This window comes from Corvus kubaryi, unplaced genomic scaffold (assembly GCF_017639235.1).
Source record: "Corvus kubaryi isolate FWS band 111438036 unplaced genomic scaffold, C.kubaryi_AGA036_p1.0 37397, whole genome shotgun sequence".
NCBI classification, from domain to species: domain Eukaryota; kingdom Metazoa; phylum Chordata; class Aves; order Passeriformes; family Corvidae; genus Corvus; species Corvus kubaryi.
Genome location: NW_024581136.1, coordinates 20,550,471 through 20,576,855, shown reverse-complemented (window position 1 = coordinate 20,576,855; position 26,385 = coordinate 20,550,471). Strand labels below are relative to the sequence as shown.

Here is a 26,385-nt window from a genome sequence, read left to right as displayed (position 1 = left end):
CCGTGTCCGCTGGGGAATTCACCGAGCAGGCACAGCAGGTTCATCGTCCAAGGCCAGCTTGGAAGGGGCTTGGAGCACCCTGGTCTATGGAAGGGGTGGGACGGGATGGGTTTTAAGGTCCCTCCCAACCCAAACCAACCAGTGATCCCATGATACCATAGGATGCTGACGCACAAAAACCCACTCACTACAAAGCTCTAATTGTTTTTACCCTGATAATAGACCAAAATGAGCCCCCGGAGCCCAAACACGCCCAGGGGTGCCGGGACGCGCACGAGGGCCTCCGGGAGCGGCCGGGCCGTGTCCCCGCCGTGTCCCCCCATCCCCGTCCCGCCCCTGACCCCGCCGCCGCTCCTCCCCTTCCGCCGGAGCGGCCGTGCCGGGCGGCTCCTCCTCCCGGGCGGCATTAGCTCATCGCGGCGCGGCGGCCGCGGCTCCTCGCGGCCCTTTCTTCTCGCTGCCCGCCGCCCCCATGGCCCTGTGCAACGGGGACACCAAGGTCAGTGCTGCGGCCGCGGGGCCCGGGGGTGCCGCCCGGCCCAGCCCGACCCGGCCCTGCCCGCCCGGGCCGGGCACATGGCGGGGCCCCGCGGCCCGGGAGCGGCGCCGGGCGGGGAACGGGGACCGCGGGGAGCGGGGACCGCCCGCGCCGCAGCCGCAGCCCCGGCTGCTCGCAGGGCGTTAATTCATTAATTAGCTGATTAATTCCCCGAGCAGGGCTCCGGCGGGGCTGTTGTGCGGCGCCCTGCCCGGCCTGTGCCGCCGGGGATTGCCCGGCTGTGTCCCCGCTCCCGGCCGGGGTTCGGTTCCCTCAGAGCTCCCAGCCTCGCCCGGGGCCGCTGCTCCCCCCGCATCGCCCCGTGCCCGTGTGGCTCTGGCACACCGCGGCAGGGAGCGACCCGTGCGCCTCAGGAACTTACAGCTCTTTTTGGTAAAGCAACTTCTCAACCAAGCCCTGCAAGCTGCCTCAAGCCGCTGCTGTAGCAGGATAAAAGACTCGTTCTGGTTTTTTCTATCTAGTTTCCAAAAAAACGTGATTCTGGGGCGGTTGGGTGCTCAGTTTTTGAGTGCTCGCTTGGTCACTGTGTGAGCTTTCTGACACGCTTTTCCTTGGCCGTGTTCACAACCGCCTCTCCTGGCCGGGGTTGCTCCTGGGTGCTCCTCTCCTGCCTTGTTCTCGGCTCTTTATCTGGTTTGTAAGAAGCTGTGGCTCTGAAGGGTTCTTTGAGTTATCAGTTAGTCTCTAAGTTTTCTGCCACGTTTTTCCCCGGCCATGGTCACAGACTCCTTTCCTGGCCGGGGCTGCTCTTGGGGGCTCCAGTTCTCTCTGCCAGTGCTGGCGATGGATGTGGAGCTCATAGCTCATTCTGAACGAGTGAGAGCAGTTTCTGCCGGCACCAGGTCCCACAGCCCATGGACACCTGCATGAGACTCATGTCTGTTAAAGTTTCCCTTTAACATGTCTGTTAAAGTTTCAGTTTTGGGGCTGAGATAATGGGTTGGGGGCTCTTGTTTCAGTCTGGGGGATGGCCTGAGTTTGAGGGAGCTACTTTCCTGTTATACTTTGAAGTGTGAGTGAGTGTTCTTAGACCTGCTTAATTTTAATACCACAGGGAAAAAATTAAACTCTTGTAAAAACCTGTGCTGGCTTGAAAGTGCGAGATCAAGGCTCCTGGTTTAGGCTTGTGCTGCGTTAGTAGTGTGGGTGAAAGCTCAGGGCTGAGGGCTTGGACAGAGGAGCTGCTGCTGAGACTAGTACTCCAGGACGGGACTGGTCTGTATGGAAATGTGGTCTGTAAATTGCATTAATGACCAACCTGCGAGCATGTGGGTGTGTGAAATGCTGAAAAATCCCCCGATTCTGCACAAGTGGGCTGTTAGGAACCTGCACACTCAGTTTAAGGCGCTAGGCAGGTATGTGAGGAATAGGGTTTGTGCTGTCCTTGGCTGGTAGCGCAAGCCTGGTGCCAGTTCTAGAGAACTAGTTCTCTCTAGCTCACTAGAGAACTCAGAATTATTGGGTTTTGACACCAGAAGAACAGCAGTGATGGAAGATTTTTGTCCTCCAGTGTTACCGTGGTAGAGCTGAGGTGGTGGAAGGAGGCTGACCCTCGGTGTGGCAGTACTGTCGGGGTGGCCACACAGCTCAGGTGGCACATGGGATCTTGTGCCATGTCTCTGGCCTGTGGTCAGAGTGACTTGTGATTTGAATTAGCTGAATAGAGGCTTTCTTCTCTCGGTGTGCACAAGCTTTTAGTCCCGCTCTTGGGACACTAGCGTGGTGCCTCTGCCCCAGCACCTGGACAGCCTGGGACAGGTGTCAGAGCAGCTGCCACTGATGCCTTAGGTTTTAACTTTTATATTTTTCAAATTCTTTACTGCCTGGTGTGTAACTCTGAAATTTCTTGTAGCCTGTTAATTTCTGCTCTCTCATGCTGGGCAGACATAACAAAGCCTCTCCAGGCCTGCTCTCCAAGGACACCCAGACTGTTCTAGGCCCAAAAAGTATAAACCAAAAGCCTCTAAAGTGGGAGTAAGCTGAGGGCAAAACTGAAGCTTTAATTGGAGAATTAACCCTGATATGCAAATGAACCAAACCTATAAAAGGGTGAGGAACTCGTGACCTGTTGTCCATCCTGGCAATAGCCTCTGGCTCCCGAGGGGGTGCCTTTAAAGGCCTTTCAAATAAATACCTGCCTTTACTCCTGTCTAGTCTCCGTTTCTAGGAGGCCTCTTAAGGCATCACCACAGGAGATCTCAAAACCAGTGAGCTCTCCAGATATTTGTGCGAATAGACCAGAGGACAAGGAGCTCTAGTCACACCTGTACTGAGGGGAGAAAGAGCTTTCCTCAGAGCCTGTTCAGTCCCCAGCAGGAAGAGATGCTGGCTCCATAAGCCCTGTCCCTGCAGGAGCTGGGCTGTCTGGTGTCCTCTTAATCTCTGCTGGCATGCCTGTGGTGTACAGAGCTCAGCTGCCATGTTGGCTGCACATGAACAGCATCTGTTCCTTTTTGGATTTCATTAAATGAAGTTTCCCTTGGTAATTTTGGGTTTAAAACCCCTAGCCTTGGAACTGTGCCTTTAAATAAGTAAAGCCAGATCCTGTGCTGACTGCTGCCTTTTTTCCTTTCCTCTTTCTGCCTGTGATTTATGGTAGCGTATGTTGGGCTCTCTTAGTCCTGAACCTCCTTGCAGTTCTACTTGTCTGGTTAATTCAGGGGAGTCTGGATCGCTGTCCTGCTTCTGCTGGGATCTGACGGAGGTGCAGGTTCAGGGTACAGACCTACTTATGATCCTTTAACAATGTTTCTCAAGCTCCTCCTGATGTAACTTCGGGCTCTTTCTGTTTTCACACTTCTGTCTCCCCCACAACTGTTGCTCATGCTCCTGTTAACCACACCTGCCTGCCTAAAAGATCTCGGGGTAGGGCATTGAAAACCAGATTGATTTATTTATTAGTTACAGGTGTGGATGCTCGGCTATCAGTCCAGCTGAGCGGACACCAACAGTAACTTCTGTTTAGTCTCTTTTTATGAGTCTGCTGCAGAGCTCTGTCCCTAAATGACACAACCCACTGCTCTGAAACAGTTAAAGACTTGAAATAAAAAACCAGCACTGCAAGGAATAGTGTCTTCCCCAAGATGGGCTCAGGAAAGAATAAGGATGTTGGTCTGTCTCACAAGAGCTGTTTATTTAGAAATTGCCAGGTGAAAATGCCCAGAATCACTCTAAAAGTGATTCCCTCCCGTGCACTGGAAGGGAGAACAGTCCTGGTGACTCTGCCTGACTGGGGGTGTGAAGGGGCCTTTGCTGCTCAAGTCTGCTCTCTTTCTTTCTACATGTGCGCTTTTTGTTGTGTAACCCAGGACTGAAAGCCATTAAGCGCTCCCCATCAGGCAACTTGGCTGCCAGCTGAGGGACAAAATTTAGATATCTGATTTTAACCTGGATTTAGGCTTTTGAGGGATTTAGCACTATTTTTTTCCCCCACTTATATCCTTTAATTAAGATAAAACCTCTTCCAGCTGGTGTGAATTTTGGAAGGTTCCAGTGTGTTTATTGGGAGATTGTGTCCCAGCAGGGTGATGCTCTCCAGAGTCACCTGTGACTGGTCTGGGGTGAATTCCTGCCCCAGGTGGAAATGCCTGAGCAGCAGTGATGAGAACACAGGCGAATTCTGGGTTGGAGGTTCTGCTGCCTGCTCCAAATGAGCAGAACAACTCCAACCTGCCATCAGTAAAACTTGAAATGGAGCTCCAAGATGTTTGGAGGCAGTGTTTGCCAAAGTAAAAGCCTTCCCAGTTTGTCCTTCATGAAACTGCATTGGCAAGGAAACAGGGTAAGCTGTAAGTTAGGGGAAGAGCACCCCAAAAGAAGTAAATTCTTTAGGCAGCAAATTTTTGGTGTTAGAGCATGGTTCATTTTTCCTTGGAGATGCTCTGATAAGGACACTTCCACGGAACAGCTGCCTCTTTTCACAATTTTTTTTTAACGAAGAAACTTGGCCTTGTGTTTTTTAGCACTCTTTCAGATTTACCCAAATTGGCCAACCAGCTCAGACGTGAGGGGCTCAGAGAGAACCACTGCTTTGTTCTGATGTGCAGTCTGCTCAAATGCTCTGTTCAAAGTGTGTTGGGATTTTTTAAAATCATTTAGCAGCAACATTTGTTCTCAATTTCCCCTTTTTATCCTCTCCAGGAGGTAATGTCAAGTGAAGTTCAGCATATGAGGCAGCATGATGAGGAAAAACAATTTTTGTTTGATTTTGTGCTGCTTTGCCTGAGAAAAAGGCTGATGCTCTCAGTTCTCATGGGCTGTCCTGGGGTTCATGTGGAACTGGAAAATGGAAAAAAAGATGGAGAAGTTGCAGATGGTGATCAGGGTGTATGAGCTCTTGCTTGTGGAAAGCTCTGCCTTCATTAGATCATTAGCATTTTTCTTCTGTAGTTTGTGCCCTGTTTGGTTTGGGGGATGGGGATGTCGTGTCTGTGTGGCTGCTTGGGGTGGGTGTGCTGTGCTGGTGTCCAGCCCCTTTATCTTGCCAGTGCCTCAACTGGTCCATATAATCTTCAAGATTTTTTTTTTTTCATTTTCAAGTTTCTTGGCTGGTCTTTGTCATTTTTATCATAAATTAGCATAGCTAATTAGCAAAGCCTTGCATATGTTAGTTGCTAAAGAGATCTGGCTTAGTCAGTGGGCTGTCAGTGTAAAGGCAGTGGAGGTTTAGGCTGGGATATGGGGAAACAATTCCTCACAGAAAGGTTTGTAAAGCATTGGCGCGAGCTGCCCAGGGCAGTGGTGGGGTCACCATTCCTGAGAGGGTTCCAGAAGCGTGTGGAAGTGGCACTTGGGGGCAGGGTTCAGTGGCACACACACTGGTGGGCTTGGGTGGACAGCTGGGCTTAGGCTGCTCGTAGAGGCCTTTTCCAGCCCTGCGGCTCGGTGGTTCCGTGGGATTGCTGACGCGGGTGCCGTTCACAGCCCGAGAACGCCGGGGCAGAGCTCAAGGATGGGCAGCACCACTACGAGGGTGCCGTGGTGATCCTGGACGCGGGCGCGCAGTACGGCAAGGTCATCGACCGGCGCGTGCGAGAGCTCTTCGTGCAGTCCGAGATCTTCCCGCTGGAGACGCCGGCCTTCGCCATCCGGGAGCAGGGGTTCCGGTACGTCCTCCTGCAGCCCTGCGCCTGTTCCCTGCTGTCTGTGCCCTGCTCGCCGCCTGGCTTCTCCTGGGCGGCAGCTCCGGTGCCGGGAGTGGTTCCACAGAAACGCCTGGGCTTTGCTGCTGCAGGCACTTGGGCACAGACAGCAGTGTTGTACTTTTGTCTCTCAATGCCTATTTGGACATCAGTTTCTTAATGTCGTTTTAATCATTTCAATTCCTAAGTATCATTCAAGAGGTTGCATTTTAAATATCTGCCAAAGTGTGGATGATTTTGCTGTTTTGCCTGTTGAACTGGGGTAGCTGGTAGTCAAGGAAAAAAGGTTTTTTGGCTTCTAAAAATTATTTTCTTACTTATTTTTTTAAATTTAACTAACTAACTTGGATACTGAAGATATAATAAATCATGCCAGATGTTTCTGGGAAAGCAGCTAAAAAAACGCCTTAACTGACACTGCCACTCATTATTTGCAGAAAAAAAAAGGTCTCACAATTATTTAGTACTTTGTACATTAATTTTTCATGTTTTACTAGGCTTTTTAGAATACAGATCTCTTCTGGGTGGGGAGAATAAATACCCTGAAGTCTACAAATCACCAAAGATTTGTACGTACTTGTCAGTTTGGTACAAATCCAGAAATATGGTACGCATGGGATTTTGGTTGTGCTCAGTAACAGATAAAGGCAGCGCTGCAGAAGTGCATTTTTCCAATCAATGGTAATTAGTGAAGCAGTAAATAGTGTATGTGTTGATGCAGGTTTGCAGTGGGAAGAACTTCAGAGCAGTTGAAAGTTCTTCAGAGCATTGGGATTAGACCTGTAGGACTTGTCATTGCAAATAGTTGCTCTGAAATGTGGCAGAGCCTCTTCATCCAGGTCACTTCTCAAGGTTGGGGTGGTGGTTTCAGGTCACCCAGGCTGGTCAATAGCTGTGAGTGTCCAGAAAACCTGTTTGTGTCCTCAGTGTCCGTCAGTCAACAAACCCAACAGGTCAACAATGGTCACTGTAAAAATGAGCCTGTGGTTTTATTTGGTGTGTATTCCATGACTGGGAACAGACAGGTTCCCACGTTACAGCTCGCGCATGGAATGGGCCGAGGAGCTACGCTTGGGGCTGTGCTGAGGTTTGAGATGGGCAGCAAGAGCCAACATTTTGCTAAATCCTATTTACATGCCGTGTTTAAAAAGCCAGCCCCTCAATGCTCAGAACGCTCTCTAGTGACAAACATCATCTAAATGTGGTGTGAACATGAGCATTTCCCCCAAGATCCTGGCTCTGCTTTTAGTCTGGACTCTGGCAGTAAGCTCTGGCAGGAGTCCTGATGTCGGGGTTTCAATGCACACATTTTCCCCTTGGTGTTTTTGTGTGGTTCCTGAGGTGCCTGTAATCCAATGCAAAGGAGCTTTCCAGAGCTGGGTCAGGTTGTTTGGGAAGGGGTTTAGGGTAAACCAGAGAAACGTATATTCATACCAACACAGGCAAGTGTGCAGGAAATTACAGGGTGCTGCAGGAAAGCTTGCAAAGTCTGCATCCTGTGCTGGTTCTGACTTCTGTCAGCTTCAACTCTTCTTTTTTTTTTTACTGTAATACTTGGGCACATTGCAAACCTCTCCATATTATGTTAAATTTCAATTGGTATGGAAAAAACCCAGGTTTTTAAGACTCTACTTTTTGACTAGAGCTGAGTATAACTATTTTGACTTCTGTTAAGAATGCTCAATCTATAGTGTGGCTGTATTCCTTTAATTCCTTCCTAGAACCCAAGGGAGCAGCTGGAGCTGGGCCAGGGCAGGCTCAGGCTGGAGATCAGGGAAAGGCTCTTCCCCCAGAGGGTGCTGGGCACTGCCCAGGCTCCCCAGGGAATGGGCACGGCCCCGAGGCTGCCAGAGCTCCAGGAACATATTCTGTGATTCTAATTAATATTAAATAGTGTTCAGTACATCTGGCGCTGGAGCAAGTGCTTCTGCACGTGGAGTTATTTGGAGCAGTAATACCAGCAGGCATGGACACTGCTCAGGCTCTTTAGGGCAGCTCAAGTTCAGGAAATCCAGCGTGTCTCCAGGCTGACCAGAAGTGCCCGTGCAAGAACAGCAGGGAGGAGCTCTCAGGATGGTTCGGTGTAAAACTACACCCACGTCAGCTGTGCTGGTTCCAGTGCTGGCCTGGAGATCCCAGCAGGCAGGGAAATAAATGCTGCCTCTACCAGCTCCATCCCTCCAGCTCCTCGCTCCTGGACTGCAGGGGAGCTGGAGGGGCTGCAGGTGACCTCAGTGCCTGGGCTTGGTCCTGCAGGGTTGTTTCTCTTGGTGGCACAGGCAAGTGTGGGCAGCACAGTGCCTGTTCCTGCTGCTCAGAACCAGAAAAACTGTTTTGTCAGTACTTGCACGGAACTAATGCTGGGAGAATTATTAGATACATTTAATCCCATTTATGCAACTTCTGTCTCGTTGGTTTTGCATTTCTGGCTTGGCACAAGTTTGATGTTCTCTGTGAAATAAACAGTTCTGAGTCCAAGGTCTGGTACAGCCCTGCTTGATCCCGGGCTGAGGCCAGAAGTGTTGCCCAACTGGTGCTTCTGTAGTTCACAGTCTTGTAAATTATTATGGTTTGCAAAAACTCTCTCTTCCCCTTTGAGATGGTTTAATTTTCTCTTATAGTGTGAAGTATTAACTCCAAACCACACGTGATTGCGTGTATTGCCCTTGGAATTCTCAACTTGTTGCTAATGCCATCTCTGCATAACCAGAATGGTTTAAGGGACTTTTTTTTTTTCCCATCAGATTTAGGAATTTGGGAGTGGATTTTTTGACTGCAGCTCCCCTCCAAATGTCACAGACTTCATAAACTGTGTGTATATATATCTATATATAAAAATATATATCTTTGTGCTATACTCTGCATTTATCCCAGCCATCCTGCTCCTCTCGTAGCTGATGGTTGGCTGTGAGGAATTTAAAATACAGGCACTTTTAATGATGGTTTATATTTATCTTTGTTTGAACTGGGGAAATACCTGCCTGAAAACCTGCTGGGTTTGACAACAAAAATCAAGCCACACATTATGATATCTGTGTTAAAGTGTCTGTTAGAAAGTATCTGTTCTAAGAGTGGTATGAGACAGTGTCAATGCTGAAAGTAAACAGTGTATTTGTATTAATGATCTCTTCATGTTCTGTCTGCAGAGCTATCATCATATCTGGAGGACCAAACTCTGTGTATGCAGAAGATGCACCATGGTTCGACCCAGCCATATTCACAATAGGAAAACCAGTGCTTGGGATCTGCTATGGGATGCAGGTGCTGTTGGGAGATAACACAGAGTCCTTGGGGTTGGGAAGGAGCTCCAGGAGCGAGTGCAGCCATTAAATCTGCTTGTCCACAGCCACCTTCTAGGCCTCATTTCTGCATGAACTGAAGGTGCAGTGCTGAAGGAGCTGCTTTCCAAACAGAGGCAGTGCCACAGGGGCATTTAATTCACAACCTGAGCTCACTGTGTGTTCCTCTCTTGGCTCTGCCTTCTCTTGTAATGGCCTTAAACTGAAGGAGGGCAGATTTGGATTAGAGATGGGGAGAAATCCTTCCCTGGGAGCGTGGGCAGGCCTGGCACAGGGTGCCCAGAGCAGCTGGGGCTGCCTCTGGATCCCTGGCAGTGCCCAAGGCCAGGTTGGACACTGGGGCTTGGAGCAGCCTGGGACAGTGGGAGGTGTCCCTGCCCATGGCAGGGGTGGGATGGGATGAAGTTTAAGGTCCTTCCAACCCAAAGCAGTCTGGGATGAGTTACAGAAATGGTTTTTCTTTGCTGCAGTGCTGTGAATTGAGTTCCACACTCCCTGTTCTTGCCAGAGTAAATATAACCTGTCAGTCACTCGTTAATTCTGCCCAGCTGGTACTGAAGAAGGCACCTCTCCTGGAAACAGGTGGAGCAGTGTTTCAGACATGGGCTGTTTCTAGCATAGTTCTTGAGAGTGCTTAACACTTCCTCACAAAAAGAGAAATAACCCTTACTTACCTTTGGACTCACTGGTGATCCTGCAGGGATCTGGTAGATCCAAGCTGAGCACAACAAACTTGCAGGGAGACAAGGGCTGCTTTAGGTGCATGACTTCTGCTCATGCATCTTGTTTTTTCCAGGGTTAGTCACAAAATAAACATTTTATTGAAGGGAAATAATTCAAGGAAAAACTTTATTCAAGGGAATAAATTCAGGTTTTTGACGTGGCCTCAGATACTCAGCTGGTTTGCAGAGCAGCCGTTTCTGAGGGAAGGAGCTGTGCACTATGGAATATACATTATTTTGCACATCTCTGCCTCTGGGTTTCTGCTCCTTGTGTGTGGCAGTGGCCCCCAGCTGTGCTGGCAGAGGGGAGCGAGCCCAGTATGGAGCAAGGATTCACTCTGAAGAGAATTCTTATACCTTTGGAAAACAACAGGAATGTGGTGAGCTGTTGCCAGTCGGAGTGAGGGATGGAGTGATGCAGGTTGTGAGGTGCTTTCTCATGGGGTCCTTTTGCTCTGCAGATGATGAACAAGGTGTTTGGAGGGACGGTGCACAAGAAGAGCGTTCGGGAGGATGGAGTGTTCAGCATTACCCTGGACAACACCTGCTCACTCTTCAGGTACACAGACATTTCCAGTTCTCAAAGCAATATCAGTCTGGGAAAGGGTGTCTGGATGGGAGGAAGGTTATTAAAAAAAGAAAAAAGAGTGAAATGAGCTGATAATTGCTAATAAGTCTTTTACAAGTGTGATCACAAATAAGCAGGTTACTCGTTGAGACAAATACTTAGGCATAACTTTCCAGTTGACTCTAGAAAAGCAGGTGTATTTTCTGAGAATATTGTGTAAACCCCTTATTTCAGAGTCTTCATTGAAAAGCTGTAAGTGCACCATGACCTGAGAATATTTGAGTTAAGCTCTTGTCTCCTGCTCTGCTGTGCTCTTGTATTTGTTGGTGCCCATCCAATTTTGGAAAGGGCACAGAAAATCCGACCCCATTCTTCTACCTTCCTTCAAAATTGCATTGTGATGTTTTATAAACCAGAATTAGATTTCTTGATAATTTTGTCGATGGCTCTCAAGTTCCTTGTAAAAAGTCTGGACATTTACTCATCCCTGGTGTTCCAGTTCTATTATCTTCCCTCTGTAGAGCTCCTGCAGAACAGTCTGATGTGCCCAAATTGTCCTGAAAACACATAGTTTTGAACAAGAAAAGTTCACTTTGTTGAAATAAAATGCAAGACTCCCAGCATCCTGATTGACTCCAGATGGCTCCCCACGTCCAGCAAGGGACTTCAATACAGAGGTGTTTATAAGGAGAAACCCACAAACCCTTCAGAACTAAGATCAGTTCCCTCTTGCACGAGGAGTGTGTTGTACAGAGACTTAGGCAGCTTCCAAGGGAAGCATAAAGCTGCAGATGGCTGTTCCTGGGAAGGAAATCCTGCAGACATTTCAAATGCCCTGGTCTGCCGAGATGTGCTTTTGTTGGAATCCCTCAGGGCATCTCTTGGAAAGGCAGGGAGTTAGGTCTTTGTTCTTGAACTGATTCTAGTTTTTAATCTTGGTGTAGGGGCCTTCAGAAGGAAGAGCTTGTGCTCCTCACTCATGGAGATAGTGTGGATAAAGTAGCCGATGGATTCAAAGTGGTGGCACAGTCTGGGAACATCATAGCAGGTATTTATCTTATCCTGAATTTGTCTGTTGATAATGTTGGTTAAAGGAAAGAATCATGGCAGACAGGAGTTAGAGCCAAATGGGAACAGAGTAATAGCTCTTGTTACTTAATTGCCAAATAAATGAATTGTTTTTAACAGTTCCTGGTATATGTTTGTATGTCGAGCTGTCGTGATAATAAAGAAATAGACTTTACAAGGAATGGTCCTGATTTAAATGTGGTTAAAAGTAACATTATTTATATAGTTCGTTGTTTTAAAGCATGCATGTGTTGTTTGTCTCAGAAATAAAATATTCTGTGCCCTTCAGGCAGGGGAGAGGGAAACCTGCACTGTGGTGTGCAGTGCCAGTGGAGTTTGGGTTTTGCACTGTAACAGTCAAGCACTGTTTAATTATTAAAGCTTTATTAACTTGTTATGTATTTAATATTGCATGAATGTTCAACTGAGCAAGAATAATGTAGGTACTGAAAGCAGAGTTTTAACATCACACAGAGATTGTCGGAGGAAATTGTGGGACCTTAGAATTTGGGTTTTGAAAGCCACTGGAGTTACTGAATCCCAGAGAGCCACTCCGAGTCTCTTGCTTGACTTGGGCATGCATTCAGTTCCAGCTTATTTATTTATTTTTGTTTTGTCATGTATACCAGGCATAGCAAATGAGTCTAAAAAACTCTATGGAGCACAGTTCCATCCTGAGGTGAGCCTCACCGTGAACGGCAAAATGATCCTGAAGAATTTTCTGTACGATATTGCGGGATGCAGCGGCACCTTCACCGTGGAGAACAGAGAACTCCAGTGCATCCAGGATATCAAAGAGAGGGTGGGCTCCTCAAAGGTCCTGGTGAGTTGAGTCAGAGCTGGGGGCTGATTTGCAGAAACACTGGCAGTTGCTGGGGTTTGGGAAGTGGGGAATTGGCGTGGTTTGGGTCATAGATGGCCAGGTTTTTGGGGAGTTGCACAGCTGGGGCAGTGCATCGTCTGTGCTTTCCTTGACTGCTCTCCCTGTCCCAGCTGCACCTCAGCTGTGTGCTAACACGTTCCCCGTGGCCAGCTGACCCAGTGTGGGGTTTTTCCCCTTTCCCCTGGCCAGGTGCTGCTCAGTGGGGGCGTGGACTCCACGGTGTGCACGGCGCTGCTGAACCGGGCCCTGAACCGCGACCAGGTCATCGCTGTGCACATCGACAACGGCTTCATGCGCAAGAGGGAGAGCCAGGCCGTGGAGGAGGCCCTCAAAAAGCTGGGCATCCAGGTGAAAGGTACCACATTCCTGCTCAGTGTTCCTTACACCACTCATAACTTCTCCCAAAACCTACCCTTAGTGCTGGGTTTCACTGATCTGCTGTTCCCAGACTCACGTACTGTGGCCAGGTCGGTGATGTGGAACCACCTCAACCTGGTCACAAAATTTAAACCTAAAATGTTAGGCCTTATTTACTTGATTGGAGCATGCAGTGAGCTGCCCCATCTCTGTGGGTGTTGGTGTCTGGTATCTGCAGGTGGGCCACCGCAGAGCAGTGGATTTGTGCCTTGGTCACTCCTCTGCTGAGGGATCCTGTGCAGCTCCTGCAGAACTCACTGGATTTCCATTTTCTCCAGTATCTTGATTAACACTTGGGGCTTCATTTCTTATCCTGAGTCTCTTTTGTTGTCAACTGTGAGCTCGTTTGAGTGATTGAATGCTACTATAGCCAAAATGACATTTTCAAGACATTTTTTCTTGCTTTTAAAGAGGTGCATTTTAGTTGTTTTGGAGTGGCTTTTTGAGAACAAGGTGTTGATTGGCCAAAGGTTGGACTCAATGATCAGGGAGGCCTTTTCCAACCTTCATGATTCTGTGAAGGAGTTCACTGAGAGAGCAGAAAGTGCCCAGATGTGGCTGATGAGAAGGTTCAAAAGCTTTTTGTACCTCAAGTATGAGGAGGTCAGAGAAGACCAAGTTTGTGCCAGCAGCACGAGCTGCTCTGTACTGCCTGTCTGGTGAATTACAGAGCAATAGCTGCCTGTTCTGGGTCTTATCCAGGGGTTCTCCTGTGTTCTGCTCAGGCAGTGTGGCACTGGGTGAGCAGTGCTTCCCACTGGCCTGGCCCTGGCACAGTGCAGGCTGGGCTGCAGTGTCCTGAGCTTTATTCCAAACACATTTTTCTAAATTTTATTTTATTATTTTTTAGTGGAAAATCCATGTCTTATTCTTGCACTCTGTGGAGCAATAAACCTGGGCTCTGGCAGGCAGCCAGAGGAACAAATTGAGGGAATCCCTTTGCTGCAGACACTCCTTCTGTAGGTCATGGAGTTCAGTGCTGCTGAAGGATGCCAGAGAGCCTCCCAGCTGATCTCTGGGTTGGGAACCTCTCTAAATTAAGAGGCATAATGTAGCATGAGTAAATAGTGCATCATTTAATTTTGGTTGCAGAAAGGCCTTGGGGAAACACTGTCCTGTAAACTATTTAAAGCAAGTAAATTGTAATCTAAGAGGGGAAGCAAGAACTGGACTTGCATGTGGCTGCCTAACCTCACAATATGGAAAAAGCAGTCAGTTAATAAAGGAAATAAAAGGCTTTTGTTAAAATTAATTCCTGAGGTATTGAACATATTCAATGCAATTAATAGTCAAAGGCCCACAATGATTTTTATTTTTGGGGTTTTTTTTAAAAACAATAAATGGCAAATTTTATTTTGTAACCTGCATAAAAATCTTTATTGATTTTGTCAAACCAAAATCCCTGTGATTTTCTGCAGTGGTGAATGCAGCCCATTCATTCTATAATGGCACAACAACTCTGCCCATCTCAGATGAGGACAGAACTCCACGTAAAAGAATTAGCAAGACCTTAAATATGACTACAAGTCCTGAAGAAAAGAGAAAAATTATCGGTGACACCTTTGTCAAGGTAATGTTTATTTGTTGTTTGGTTGAATTTTTTAAATATTGTGATTCCTGGGTACATCTTCTACTGTTTAATCAGTGGTATCAGTGCTTGTGTAAGCTGTGGATGACCCAAGAAGCCTTTGGTAAGTGACAGGGAGAATATTTAACAGGCACTGATGTTCCTGTACTTTGGAGATTTTTTTTTTCCATCTTCTGTTGAACAAAAGCTGGGGTTACAGGACTGCTCGAGCAGTGGGACAGTGCAATCCTTAGTTTGCTGATTGATTGTGATCCTTTTGCAGCTCTGTACCATTTGCTGGACAGTTCATTGTCTTCCTTGAGACCTCTGACAGCCCCAAAGCACTGTTTGTTTTTCTGCCCACCCTGCAGATTGCCAACGAGGTCATCGGAGAGATGAACCTGAAACCTGAGGAGGTCTTTCTTGCTCAGGGAACCCTCAGGCCTGACCTCATCGAAAGCGCTTCCCTGGTGGCCAGTGGCAAAGCTGAGGTGATCAAAACCCACCACAACGACACCGAGCTGATCCGCAAGCTGCGCGAGGAGGTGAGGGGCAGGGGGCTGCTGCTCCTGGCTCTCCCGGGAGGCTGAGCGTCCAAAAACTTCCCTCTTTTGCTGCTCTGACTGTCCTGCACTGATGGGACCCTGTTGGGACAAGGCCTGTGAGACTCTGGTGTATTTTTGTGCTTCATCGCATTTCCTTTGTTGCATTGGGTCTGTTCATCTGAAGTGCAGAAAAGCTTTTTAAACACCTTTCTGTGCACAGCTCTTTGGTATTAGCATGTGAGGCAAAGGTAGGAGAGTGCCCTGATTTGATTTTTCTGGCATCAGAATGGTGAGTTCTCTACCTGTATTGTAAAATACCCTAAGAAAGAACCAACACAGGAGAGAGGCCTCACCCAGCAATTGGGTGGAAGGTGCTCAGTTAACACCAACTCCACCCACAGGAGAGAACTAATGATCCCCGTGTCTCATACTGATCCCTGCACAAAGTGTTTTCAAGGCTTTGGGGTTGGTTTGAACATCCAGCAAAGACGAGAAAGGTCTGAATTGGTGCAGGCAGAGCCAGCCTGAGCTTACAGCTCTGTGTGCTCTGCTGGAGCCATGGATTCTTCTGGCACAAGCTGGAACTTCCAGGTCTCACGCTTTGTCCTGCAGCTGTTCTACAAAGCCCACGTTCACATGGAATTTCTTTCCAGTGTTTATGGAATCCTTGGCACTGGTGCTGTGAGGTCAGGCCAGCTCCTAAACATTTGAGGTTTTTTGTTTGGATATATGAGCTGTAGTGTAAATTGCCTTTTTTATTTATTCTTTTTCTTTTATAGGGTAAAGTAATAGAACCACTGAAAGACTTTCACAAAGATGAAGTGCGAGTGCTGGGAAGAGAACTTGGTCTTCCTGAAGAGCTGGTTTGCAGGCATCCCTTCCCAGGTAAGGGAGCTGGGGGATCACAGCAGGGTTCTTGAGCAGATCCAGAATAACTGCAGTATGTTGGAGTATAAAGCTGATCTCTAAACACAGAAAAAAGTCGATTTAGGCTTTTACTTAAGCACAGTCTTTCAGGAAAAGATTATTTGAGAGCAGCTTGATAAATTTATGTAATGTTTTATAATTGAGTTCACTGCCTTTGGTTTTGGTGGGAGAAGCCAAAGCAGGAGTTCTCAAAAAGTGCAGTGAGCACTGCCTGAGCTGCCATGTGGATCTTCCCTGCAGTAATGGCTTGGCTCTGCCTTTCCAAGGGGCATTTGCTGTCTTGGAAGTAAATGCTCAACATTTCTAACACGAGTTCTCCACCAGAAAACAGCAAAGTGGATAATTGTGGGTTGGTTTCTTTCTGTCTTTGAGGGTGTGAAGACAACTGAAGCTGAGATACAATGGCAGAATACACAGTGCTCAGTGGCTGACTCACTGTTCCACATTTTCAGGTGAAAATTAGCTTCCTGTTATTTAGGATAATGTTTTTTCAATGTTGCTTTGCAGGGCCTGGCCTAGCAATCAGAGTGATCTGTGCTGAAGAACCTTATGTGTGCAAAGACTTCCCAGAAACAAACAACATCTTGAAAATAGTTGCAGATTTTTCTGCAAGTGTGAAGAAGGTAAGGAAATTCTAAATTTTAATTTTGAGTGATGGTTCTGTAGTGACCTGCAGTGAGGTTTAGTCTGCTAAAAGGTTCAAAGGACTGGTTGGTGCTCTTTAAGGAATGCTGCCTCCCAGCACAGCTCAACTGAAGCTGTTCAGTGGAATTTTTAGTGCTGTGACTGGTGCATGTGTTGAACCATTTCTGGAAGATGGAACTTTATTTACCTTTCAGATAATAAACAGATTCTGTTGTAGTTAAACTTCATGCAGATGAGATCACATAGAGTCAGGAAAAGATCTTCCCTCCTGAAAGAGTTGTAACATTTTAGGTTTGCACACCGCAGAAATCACTGGGTGTGTAAATGCGAGTGCAGGAGCTGGTGCTGGCCAGGTGCCCTGTTCCAAAACCTGGAGTTTTTAATGGGTGATGTTTCACTTCTACACCTCCTGACTCTTCTGCCCTTTGTGGTGGCTGTGAGTCATTAGAGGGGTCTGCTCTGAGGTGTGAGTTCAAAACAACTTCCAGAACCTTTTTGGTAAATCCTGAAGGGCAGGGATTTCCATCTGCCTTTCCTTTAAAACACATGGAATTGTGGTGCCATAAAACTGAAAAGTGCAGCTTTGTGAAGGAGAAAATGAGCTCAGGAAAAGAGCTTCCCCTATGGCCTTGGAGAGCTGCAGCTTAAAATGCAGTGTAATCACAGGAAAGTGCTTTTGCTAATGCTTGATTGTCAAATGAGAGGTATCTTTTAAATAGTTCCAAGGGGTAAATGTAGACTAAGCAAACAGTTACTTAAATAACAATTTTATTTGTGCTGTGCAAGTTCTGTTTGAGGGCCTGGGAGCTTCATTTAATTTCAATTTATTGTTCTGCATCCTTGCCCAGCCTCATACATTGCTGCAGAGGGTGAAGGCGTGCACGAGTGAGGAGGACCAGGAGAAGCTGATGCAGATCACAAGCCTACATTCACTGAATGCCTTCTTGCTACCAATCAAAACTGTGGGAGTGCAGGTACAGGGCTCCTTCCAGGAGTGTTCTGGGAGCTGCTTCCCAGCAGGGGCAGCCTGTGGGGAAACATCTCTGCTGCTCAGGGGCTGGGAATACAGAGCTTGGCTCAGGAAGGGGACCTGGAGGTGCTGTGCCAGCCTTGTCCCGTGTGGGTGGGAGTGCAGGGCAGGTGTTGGGGTCCCTGAGCAGGTCAGTGCCAGGGGCTCTTTGGGGCACTGTCCAGCCCCGGGGCTGCTCACTCACAGTCCACTGCTGCAGCCCCCCTGAGCTCTGCTGTCACCCTGCTGGCCCCACTGAGGCTCGGGAGTGCTCGGCTGCATTGGGTAAAAATCCCTCTTTCCTACATTTGGATGTGGTTGCTGCCCTTTCCAGTGCTTTTCTGAACTGTGCTAATCCCTCTCCTTGGGAGAGGAGGAGCTGGAGCAGTGCAGGGAGCACTGGGATCTGTGCAGCAGCTGGGCTCCCTTCCCTTTCCCTCCCTGTGGGCACAGGGACACGCACCAGGTGCAGGTGCTGAGCTGGCACTCTCATGGAACTGTGCAGTAGCTTGGGAGATTTCCTTACTGAGCACTCATGGCTGTACAGCACCTTGCTCTGCACTCTGTGTTGAATTCCTCCTCATATTTTATTTTCAGCTGCATGTGACTCCCGTGGCTCTTTGCAGTCAGCTTTGGTTACTGTTTCAGGATGCAGTGTCATCAGATTTCTGTGCTTTCTCACCAAAATACCAACACTGGCCACTGCAGATGAGTCTTGCCAGTCTGAATATTTCTTTTTACAGCTCTGTCATCTTGCTCTTTGTTTTCTCACCCACTCAGTCTCTCACTGATGTCACCAGCTCAGTGTCTGCTAAATGTTGGCCCAAACTGTGGTCCTGTCACCTGCAGGATGGACAGGAAGGCATTGTGAGTTGTTCTGGCAGCAAAGCTCACATTCAGTGTGGTTATTTCTGTTCTGCAGGGTGACTGTCGCTCATACAGCTATGTCTGTGGCATCTCCAGTAAAGATGCTCCACACTGGGAGTCCCTGATGTTTCTTGCCAGGCTCATACCACGCATGTGCCACAACATCAACAGGTGAGTATTGAATTACCTTTATTTTTAATTATCTAGTTCATGTATAGAAGTTTAGCTGGTGTAAACATTTCCCTGTTTAATCTGGGGTGTACTATTTTTGTATGTTGGACAGGTGTATCATACAGAGGTCACAAATACTCAATAAATCAAAATATGGATTTATTTCCAGCTTGAAAAGAAATTGCTGGCCTATATCCTTGGATTAGGCAGCATCCACTATAATTCATGCAAATCTCTTCTGCAAGACTCCAGCCTGGTGCTGAGCTGTGGTATGCTGCAGTTTGGTTTGCCTTTGTGTCAGGAGGGATTTGTGTGGGGCTGTCAGCTCTGATGGCACAGGGAGAGCTGCAAAGCTGGGCAGTTTGATCGGAACTGAGCTCTCTGAGGATACATTTTCTCCCTACTCGAGTCTGTAACTTTCCCAGCAGCTGAAGGTGCTTAGACATGAAATCAGCTCTGGAGAATTATACCCTCCTTGCCTGGCTGTGGGATTTCTGCCAAAACTGCTTAGAACTGCTTGTAGCAAAACTTCATTTTCTCACATAAGTGACACCTACTGACAGAGCTTTTACTCTGAAGGGTGAGACCTGGAATTGCAAGATACCTGTTTAAATTAAGTGCAGAGGGGACAAAAGAAGGCATAAATCAGGATTGCCTGTGCAGTTTCAGAGTATGTCAAAAAAGGAAAATAAAAGCCAGTTTCTGGCTTTAGAGCGCTGCTGATTTCTTTAAGCTCTGCTGGATTTGATGCTGCCCTCCTGAACATCCCACATCTCTGGGAGTTCTGCTCTCCCTGGGGTCTTTGCAGGCTCCGCTGCTGTTACAGGGACAGTGAGGAGGGCACTGCCATAGTTGGTCTGCTGCCCAGCTGTGCTTGCAGGCTTTGTATTCCAAACAAAAATACACAGTATAAACTGGCATATCTGTGTGCTTTGGAATTTAGACAAGTGCTCCTGGTTTGTATCTCCAGACTCCAGCAGCTGCTGTGGACATGTTGTGCTAAATCTGTGCACGAGGCCACTCAAACTCTGCCTTTTCTTCTGCAGCATCTGAAACACAAGGGATGAGATTAAAAATGTAAAGCTGGTGTGACTGCTTTGAATTCAGATGTTTTGGTGCAGATGTACCTTCTGTAGATTCATAAATTGCAGTTAGTGCCCTGTGCTGAAAACGCTTCATTAACAATAAGGTGTAGCATTTGATGCGGGGTTTGGTGGTCTCCTGTTAAAAACTGTAAGCAAGATGAAACATTATGCTGTTCCTAGCTCTGATTTCTCGCTGTAGCACTGAACATGCAGGTTTTAGGCAATCTGGTTTATTCTGTGTGTGGAAAATGTGGTTTTCCCTACCCTGTGTGTTGCAGAGTCGTGTACGTGTTTGGCCCCCCTGTCAAGGAGCCCCCCACGGATGTCACCCCCACCTTCCTGACCACAGGAGTCCTCAGCACTTTACGTCAAGCTGACTTTGAGGCTCACAACATTCTCAGGGAGTCTGGTAGGTGCTCCACCTTTACCCCAGGGGTTAGACTCACAGTTGCAGATCCCTGCAAACCTCATGGATGTAATTAGAGTGGTGCTGTCAAAATCTACAAGCAAATGTCTCCAAAAAAGTCATCAATTAATGGGATGACAGTGAAAAGTTGTGGAAGCTGATAGCTAAAGGACAGGAATTAATTTTAGGGGATTTTTGGGACTGACCTGCTTCCAACACACCATGAAGCTCAAAGCTGTGGTGCTTCACTGCAAACCTGTGCAAAAAGTACTGTCAGGCAGCTGAAAGTCACCCAAATCCCTTCTCTTTGCTATGTCAGTGTTCACCTGGGGTGAAGAAACTTGACATAGTGTTGGTTTTGGGGAAAGTCCAGATGCCAAGTTTCACATGGGGGTGATGCTCATGGCCTGTGGTGGTTTCAGGTTTCTTAACTTGAAGTCAAAGCTGTGTTTGTCAACCCAAACCCTGCACGGCCAGGGGGTGTGGAGTCCCCTGGATGTGCTACGCAGGCAGAGCCTGGGAATAAATAGTTCTGAGGTTCAGCCTCTTTAGTTTTTTGCTTAATTACCTTTGGAGATGTGATCTGTGTGGGAAGCATTGCATCAGCCCTGCCTGTATTTCGTATAAATCAAGTTACAACAGATCCCCCCTCTTTGAGGATCCATACTCAGGTTACAAAGCTGTGTGAACAGAATTTGTGCAGAATTAACCTCAAAAGGCTGAGATAACACTGTCGGCTGTGTTGGTAAAGCTGTAGCTGTGTCTCGCTAACTTTTGGTGACACTTGGCTTTGTGTGAATGAATCGCTCCTAAAAATAAGCCTGGAGTTATGGTTTAGTGAAAAAACCTCCCTGTGCAGCAGCTCAGGCCAGGGCTGGCAGAGGGAGAGAGCCTGAGCAGCATGAGCTCCACACATCTGGATTTTGGACCTTTAGGTCACTGAAACGGGGAGATTGGGGGCTGTGCATTGCCTTTCAGGAGATGTTAAAAATCAGTGAAATGTGATTGTCTGGAGTTACCTGCCCACCAGCAGCCAGGGACACTGGAGAGCTTCCTCCTGATTAAAGACTATTCAAAGAATATTTCAAAGAGATATTTGTGAAGGGCTCTTTATTGGGATTGATATGGGAACAGATAAAAGCCCATGGTTTTATGTTATGTGGGAAGGAAAGTGACTCTTCAGTAGATGCACAGTGAATTACAGGGTAACACAGATTAGCTGGGATTTTTCTGCATGCCTGCAAAGTCTGAGGATCATCTTAAATGGCAGTTTCTAGAATCCCAGAATGGTTTGGGTTGGAAGGGACCTTAAGGATCATCTGTTCCCCCCCTGGGGCCACTTTCCAGTGTCCCAGGCTGCTCCAAGCCCCATCCAGCCTGGCCTTGGACACTTGCAGGAATGGGGCAGCCACAGCTTCTCTGGGAACTTGAGGGCCTGGTGAGCACTGAGTGCTGGTTTGAGCAGCTGTAGAGCTGCAGCACTGCCTGTGACCTCGGGCTGTGGGACTAGAGGGAGCAGATCCCACAGGATGCAGAAGCAGCTCCTGGTTTAGAGCTGGAAGCACACATGGGAGTTGCGCAGAACTTGTGTCACTCTTGTGCACCCAACCAATGCCCTCTGTGCCCTGTGTGCTGCAGGCTATGCTGGGAAGATCAGCCAGATGCCAATCATCCTGACCCCGCTGCATTTCGACCGGGACCCCCTCCAGAAGCAGCCCTCGTGCCAGAGGTCTGTGGTCATCAGGCCCTTCATCACCAGCGACTTCATGACGGGCATCGCAGCCACGCCGGGCAGCGAGGTGCCCGAGGAGGTGAGGGGGCTCCAGCTGCCTGCCCCACGAAATCTGTGCTCTACGTGGCTCACTCTGACTTTCCTCTCACTCTCATTCACTTCGATTTTCTTGCGATTTTTTTCTCTCTTATAAATAATCACTAGGAAGAATATTGTGGTGTTTGGGGAAAAAAGCTAACAAAATGAGGGGCTGGCAGATGGGTATGACAAACTTGAAGGCTTTCCAGCAGAGCTGAGCCAAAATACCACCAATTAAAGAAGAAAGAATACCCCAGCCATTCCTGGGATTTGGAATTAAATTTTGCATCAGTAATTGGAAACTTCCTGGCGTTATGAATTGCCTTTGTCTGGCACTTCTGCTTTCACTGGAACTTGCAGTTTAACGTCTCAGTGTCTGTTTGCTCTTTAGGTCACTAAAAGGACTTAGGAGTCAGTTTCCTTTTTTTTTTTTTTTTTTTGTCCTCTGGGAAACTTTATCCATGTCCAGTCAAGTACTTTGTCCCTCTGGGAATGCGCTGTAGGAGCAGGATTGACCTTTTATTTTAAACACACTTTAGGAGCATATGAGCATTGTTTAGTAATTGTATATACCTGAGCTCCTCTACTTTAAGGCAGCCTATCCATGAAAAACAACCAATTCAGGTTGCCATGTGAACTGTCCCCTTGTATAAAATGAGGATTCATTTGACCTCAGTGTTTGTGTTTGAAAACAACCAAACACCATAAAACCCACTCCCAAACAAAAACCCTGCATTCTTCAAAATGAAAAATGGTCATTTTAAGGCTAGGTAATAGTGTGGTGACTAAGTAACAGAGGTTACAGAAAATAATCATGTTTATGGGGGAAATAATAATGTTTTTCTATACAGAGCAATGTTAATGTTAATTCATGCTTGCACTATAGACAGTGTGTCATGCAAGGGGTGTTGGGAACTGTGGGGTTTTCAGGGAAGCTGAACTTCTGAGGATCATCAAATTCTCATCTAGAATATTCCTGCTAACATAGATTAATTGTGAGCTCTGGAAGATAATTATCACTGGAAATGATAATTCTCACTCTTTCCTTTGGGTTTTTATTGAATTTTTTACCTTGACAGCTTCTGGTTTTCTTTTGGCAGGGGTTGGTTTCCCCCAGCTGTTCTCTGTGCTTGGTGGCCCAGCTGGAGGTGCTGGTGCGAGGGGAGCCAGGGAGGGACTGGCAGGAACAGGCAGCACAGTGTTCCTGCTGAACTCCAGGGAGCAGCTTTGAGCCTGGGCAGTTCTGTCTGTGCCAAACTCAGCAAGCCCCAAGTGTAGCTGTACCACAAACAAGAGGTTTTCTTTTAGCTGATTGTATTTCCTGCCTGGTGGCACTGTGCTGACAGCAACAGGCTCTTCTCTCTGGTGTCCAGCAGAATTGGTGTGAGCAGTTTGCCCTCAAGCTTTTCGAGGATGATTTTCATCAGGTCTGTGTCACATGCTTTCTTCTGATATTCTGTTTCCCCTCCACCACAGGTTGTGTTGAAAATGGTGGCAGAGATCAAGAAGATCCCTGGCATCTCTCGGGTGATGTATGACTTGACATCAAAGCCACCAGGAACTACGGAGTGGGAGTAATTAACTGTTCCCTATCCAAGTACTGTGTGCAGTCTAAATCATATCAGAAACCATTCCCAGTGTTGACATGCAGTACTGTGAAAGAGTGACTGGAGCTGCTACATCGCATCAGATTCCTCTCCTGGAGCATAATCCTGCAGTTCAGAGCTGTGCTGGGGATGAGAGCAGCGTGGGGCTGAGGATTGTACGGGTAAATGATGGTGGCAGCGCTGCCGGGACAGGCCCCTCTGCTTTGCCTTTGTCGTTCCAGTCCCCGTGTTCTCCTGTGTTCTGTTACTGTCATTTCAGTGTCTCTTTGTTTTTGTACACTGTGTAAAAAGAGACAGTTTATTTACTTCTACCAAAAGCATTGTTACAGCCCAAACATGTAAAAGGAGTTAATTCTTTGTGACCAACCGCTTTGGGACGGATTTATTATAAATAAATATTTTGCCAAATGGAGTAGTGGGTACTGTTGAGTCGTGGAGTGGCTGTGTATGCTGTGTCCTGTGTTCTGTGCTCCTGGACCCGGCCCGAGGCACCAGGGCTGGGCAGTGCTGACCTCTGTGGCACCGCCGTGTCCGTGTGTCTGTCCCTGCTCGCCCGGGCCCAGGAGAGCTCCCGGCTCCTTCCCGTGGCTCACCCGGGCACTGCAGTGGCTCTGAGGGCTCTGGGGATGGCAGGAGGGCAAACCTGGCAGTGCAGCTGGGCAAGCTGTGGCAGCCAAGCTCCTGCACCTGTGGCTCCTGTGTGTCCCCAGCGCTGCCCCTGTGCTTCCCTTGTACTTGATGACAGTTTATTTTCTACACATTTGCTCTGACAGGGTTTTTTTGGGGTGTGTGTTGTGCTTAGCTCGATCTGTAAGATCACTCTAGTTGTTAGTGTGGAGCCCTGGTCGGGGTGAGCTCCCCATCCCTGTAGATCTCCTGTCGCTCGTGTTCTGCTGTTCGTAGTGAAGCAATAATTTGAGATGGTTACTGGACAGGAGCTTTCTGATGTTTTGAGGCAAAGCCATTTCCATCTACCTGTCCTGTGGCAGGAACAGTTGGATTCTGACCTGAGCAGGTTGCTGGGTGCCTGCTGGTACCCCCACTGGGGGACCTGCAATGTGCATTCATCCCTCTTATCCTGATTTTTTTGTTTAAGCAGTTGTGTTTTGTTCAGCTGCAAGATCACTGTAGTATTACAGGGTAAAGTACTTGGTTTAAACTGTTCAGTAACATGGAGTATTTCATGGCTGTAGCTCCTTCTCCCTGCCCTTGCCTGGATTTGTGAACTGGAATAATATTGAACCTGTTTGTTCCATATTTTTGGTCGCACGCATTTTCCTGCTCTTGCATTCCCTGCCTACACACTATGGAAATTGGGTTTGGAAATCTCTGCTCCTAGGAAATGGCCAACTGGTGTAAATGGATTGTTTTTGCCTGTGTCACTGAGGGGTGTTTTGCACGAGGGGGAGGAGGTGGTGTGTCCCAGCTCCGAGGGCTGCTGGGGACAGGGGCTGCAGGAGGGCAGCAATTGGGGTGGGGAGCTCTGCCTCCCCTCCAGCCCTGCTGCAGGAGGGCTTTGCAGCTTGGGCAAGTGCAGCTTAATTGACGTGGGCAAATTGAGCTGAATTGATAACTCAGTCACCTCCTTTTTAGAAGGGGGTGGTGATTTGCACCTACACCTGTCATAAGCTCTCTGAGCTTCAGTGGTGCCAGTGATTATTGATTCCTTTGCTGCAGGAAGGGGGTCTGTGGTTGGTTAAACCCTGTAAATGGGTGTTTGCTGGGGCAGGACCTGTCCCAGCCGGTAAAAGCTGATCTCAAAGAGAGCTCCCCAGTGAAGTTCCAGTGCATTTAAGTTTGGCAGGAAAGGCTGAGGGCAGCTGTTGTCATTTCTGGGTGGTATCTTGCTCAGAAGGGTGCAGAGACAAGAGCTGAATCTCTGGTGAGATGCAGAACCCCCTCAGTTCTCACAGCAACAGGCTCATCCTCGTGGCTGCCACGGCTGTGTTGCCTTGACAGCAAACAAGCAGAGCTGAAGGAATCACTAAAAATAATGCAAATAATACAGAGAACTCTGAAACCCAGCCCCTGCTGGATTGTGCCCAGGCTGTTGCTGTGTAGCTGGAGCTGCAGTTTGTGTCCTGTGGTTGTGATGTAGCTGGGGTAAAGTGTGCCCACAGTGAGGGCTGGGGCTGCAGGGGAGGTGGTGCCTCTGGGACACACCCTGCAGCTCTCCTGGGCAGGAACCTTTTATTCCCTGCATGCTGCGCCCTTGGAAAAGTCCTTCTTGGAGCTGCGTCCTAACTCTGGGCAGGATGTCTGCTGTGCACTGTGACCATCCTTTAACCCCTGAGCTGCGTCCCCTCTGCATTCCTGGAGCTGGGCAGCAATTCCGTGCTCTTCTTTAGGTCAGAAAGTTGGATATTGAACATTTTAGGCATAAACTATTGCACTATAAATCAAAATGTCTTACTGAAATGGAGTCTGTGCCCCTCAGCCCCTGCCCTGTGTGCCAGCTGTGCGTCGTGGCCGTGCTGGGTTGTTCTGGGAAGGTTGGTGTGCTCATCCCAGCAGTTCTGGGTGTTTCTGTGGAATCCCTGTGTCCTGGACAGCCAGAGTGGAGAGAAACATCATACTCTGTTCACATTTCTTAAAAACCAGTTATATTTAGCACCTAGTTTACAAACTAATACCTGTAGCTGCCCTGTACAATTGTTCACCTCGAGTCTTCAGTAAAACATGTCAGCAATTAGAGGAATTTGTATCGGGGGCACTCCCCATCAGTCTCAATTTTTAACATTTTTCTGCTTGTGAAATGATAAAGTACTGTGAGCCTTAATTTTTATCCACAAATAAAAATATTATGTTTGAACCTTGGTGTGGCTCTTTTTTTTTTTCTTTTTTAGGGGCTTAGGTGTAGAAACTATATTATGAATGGGAATGTTTTTGGGGTTGAAAAAGCTGGTTTTATGGATGTAATTGATTTAAATGTGTGCTCAAGAGCCCCTTTACAGCTGGGATATTTTTCTTGTGGTTCCTTCCCTAGAGTGGTTTGGGATACAGCGGTCAATATAAAGCTGCTTGCAGGACTTCTTCCCTTTTTTAAATGTTATTTAGGGTGGAAAAAAACATTGTGGGGTAAACGAAGC

General features: G+C 47.7%; 1 protein-coding gene across 1 annotated transcript; it reads left to right on the top strand.

Annotated features, from left to right (window-relative positions):
- Positions 1–369: 369 nt before the first annotated feature.
- On the top strand, positions 370–26,108 carry GMPS (guanine monophosphate synthase). The gene is made up of 16 exons (XM_042041765.1): positions 370–499; positions 5,483–5,664; positions 8,847–8,961; positions 10,183–10,280; positions 11,234–11,337; positions 11,987–12,180; positions 12,430–12,595; positions 14,076–14,227; positions 14,596–14,769; positions 15,549–15,654; positions 16,204–16,319; positions 17,190–17,315; positions 18,273–18,388; positions 19,752–19,882; positions 21,518–21,690; positions 23,166–26,108. The coding sequence occupies exons 1-16, from the start codon at positions 473–475 to the stop codon at positions 23,265–23,267; spliced, it is 2,082 nt and encodes a 693-aa protein (XP_041897699.1). The 5' UTR covers positions 370–472; the 3' UTR covers positions 23,268–26,108.
- Positions 26,109–26,385: the final 277 nt, after the last annotated feature.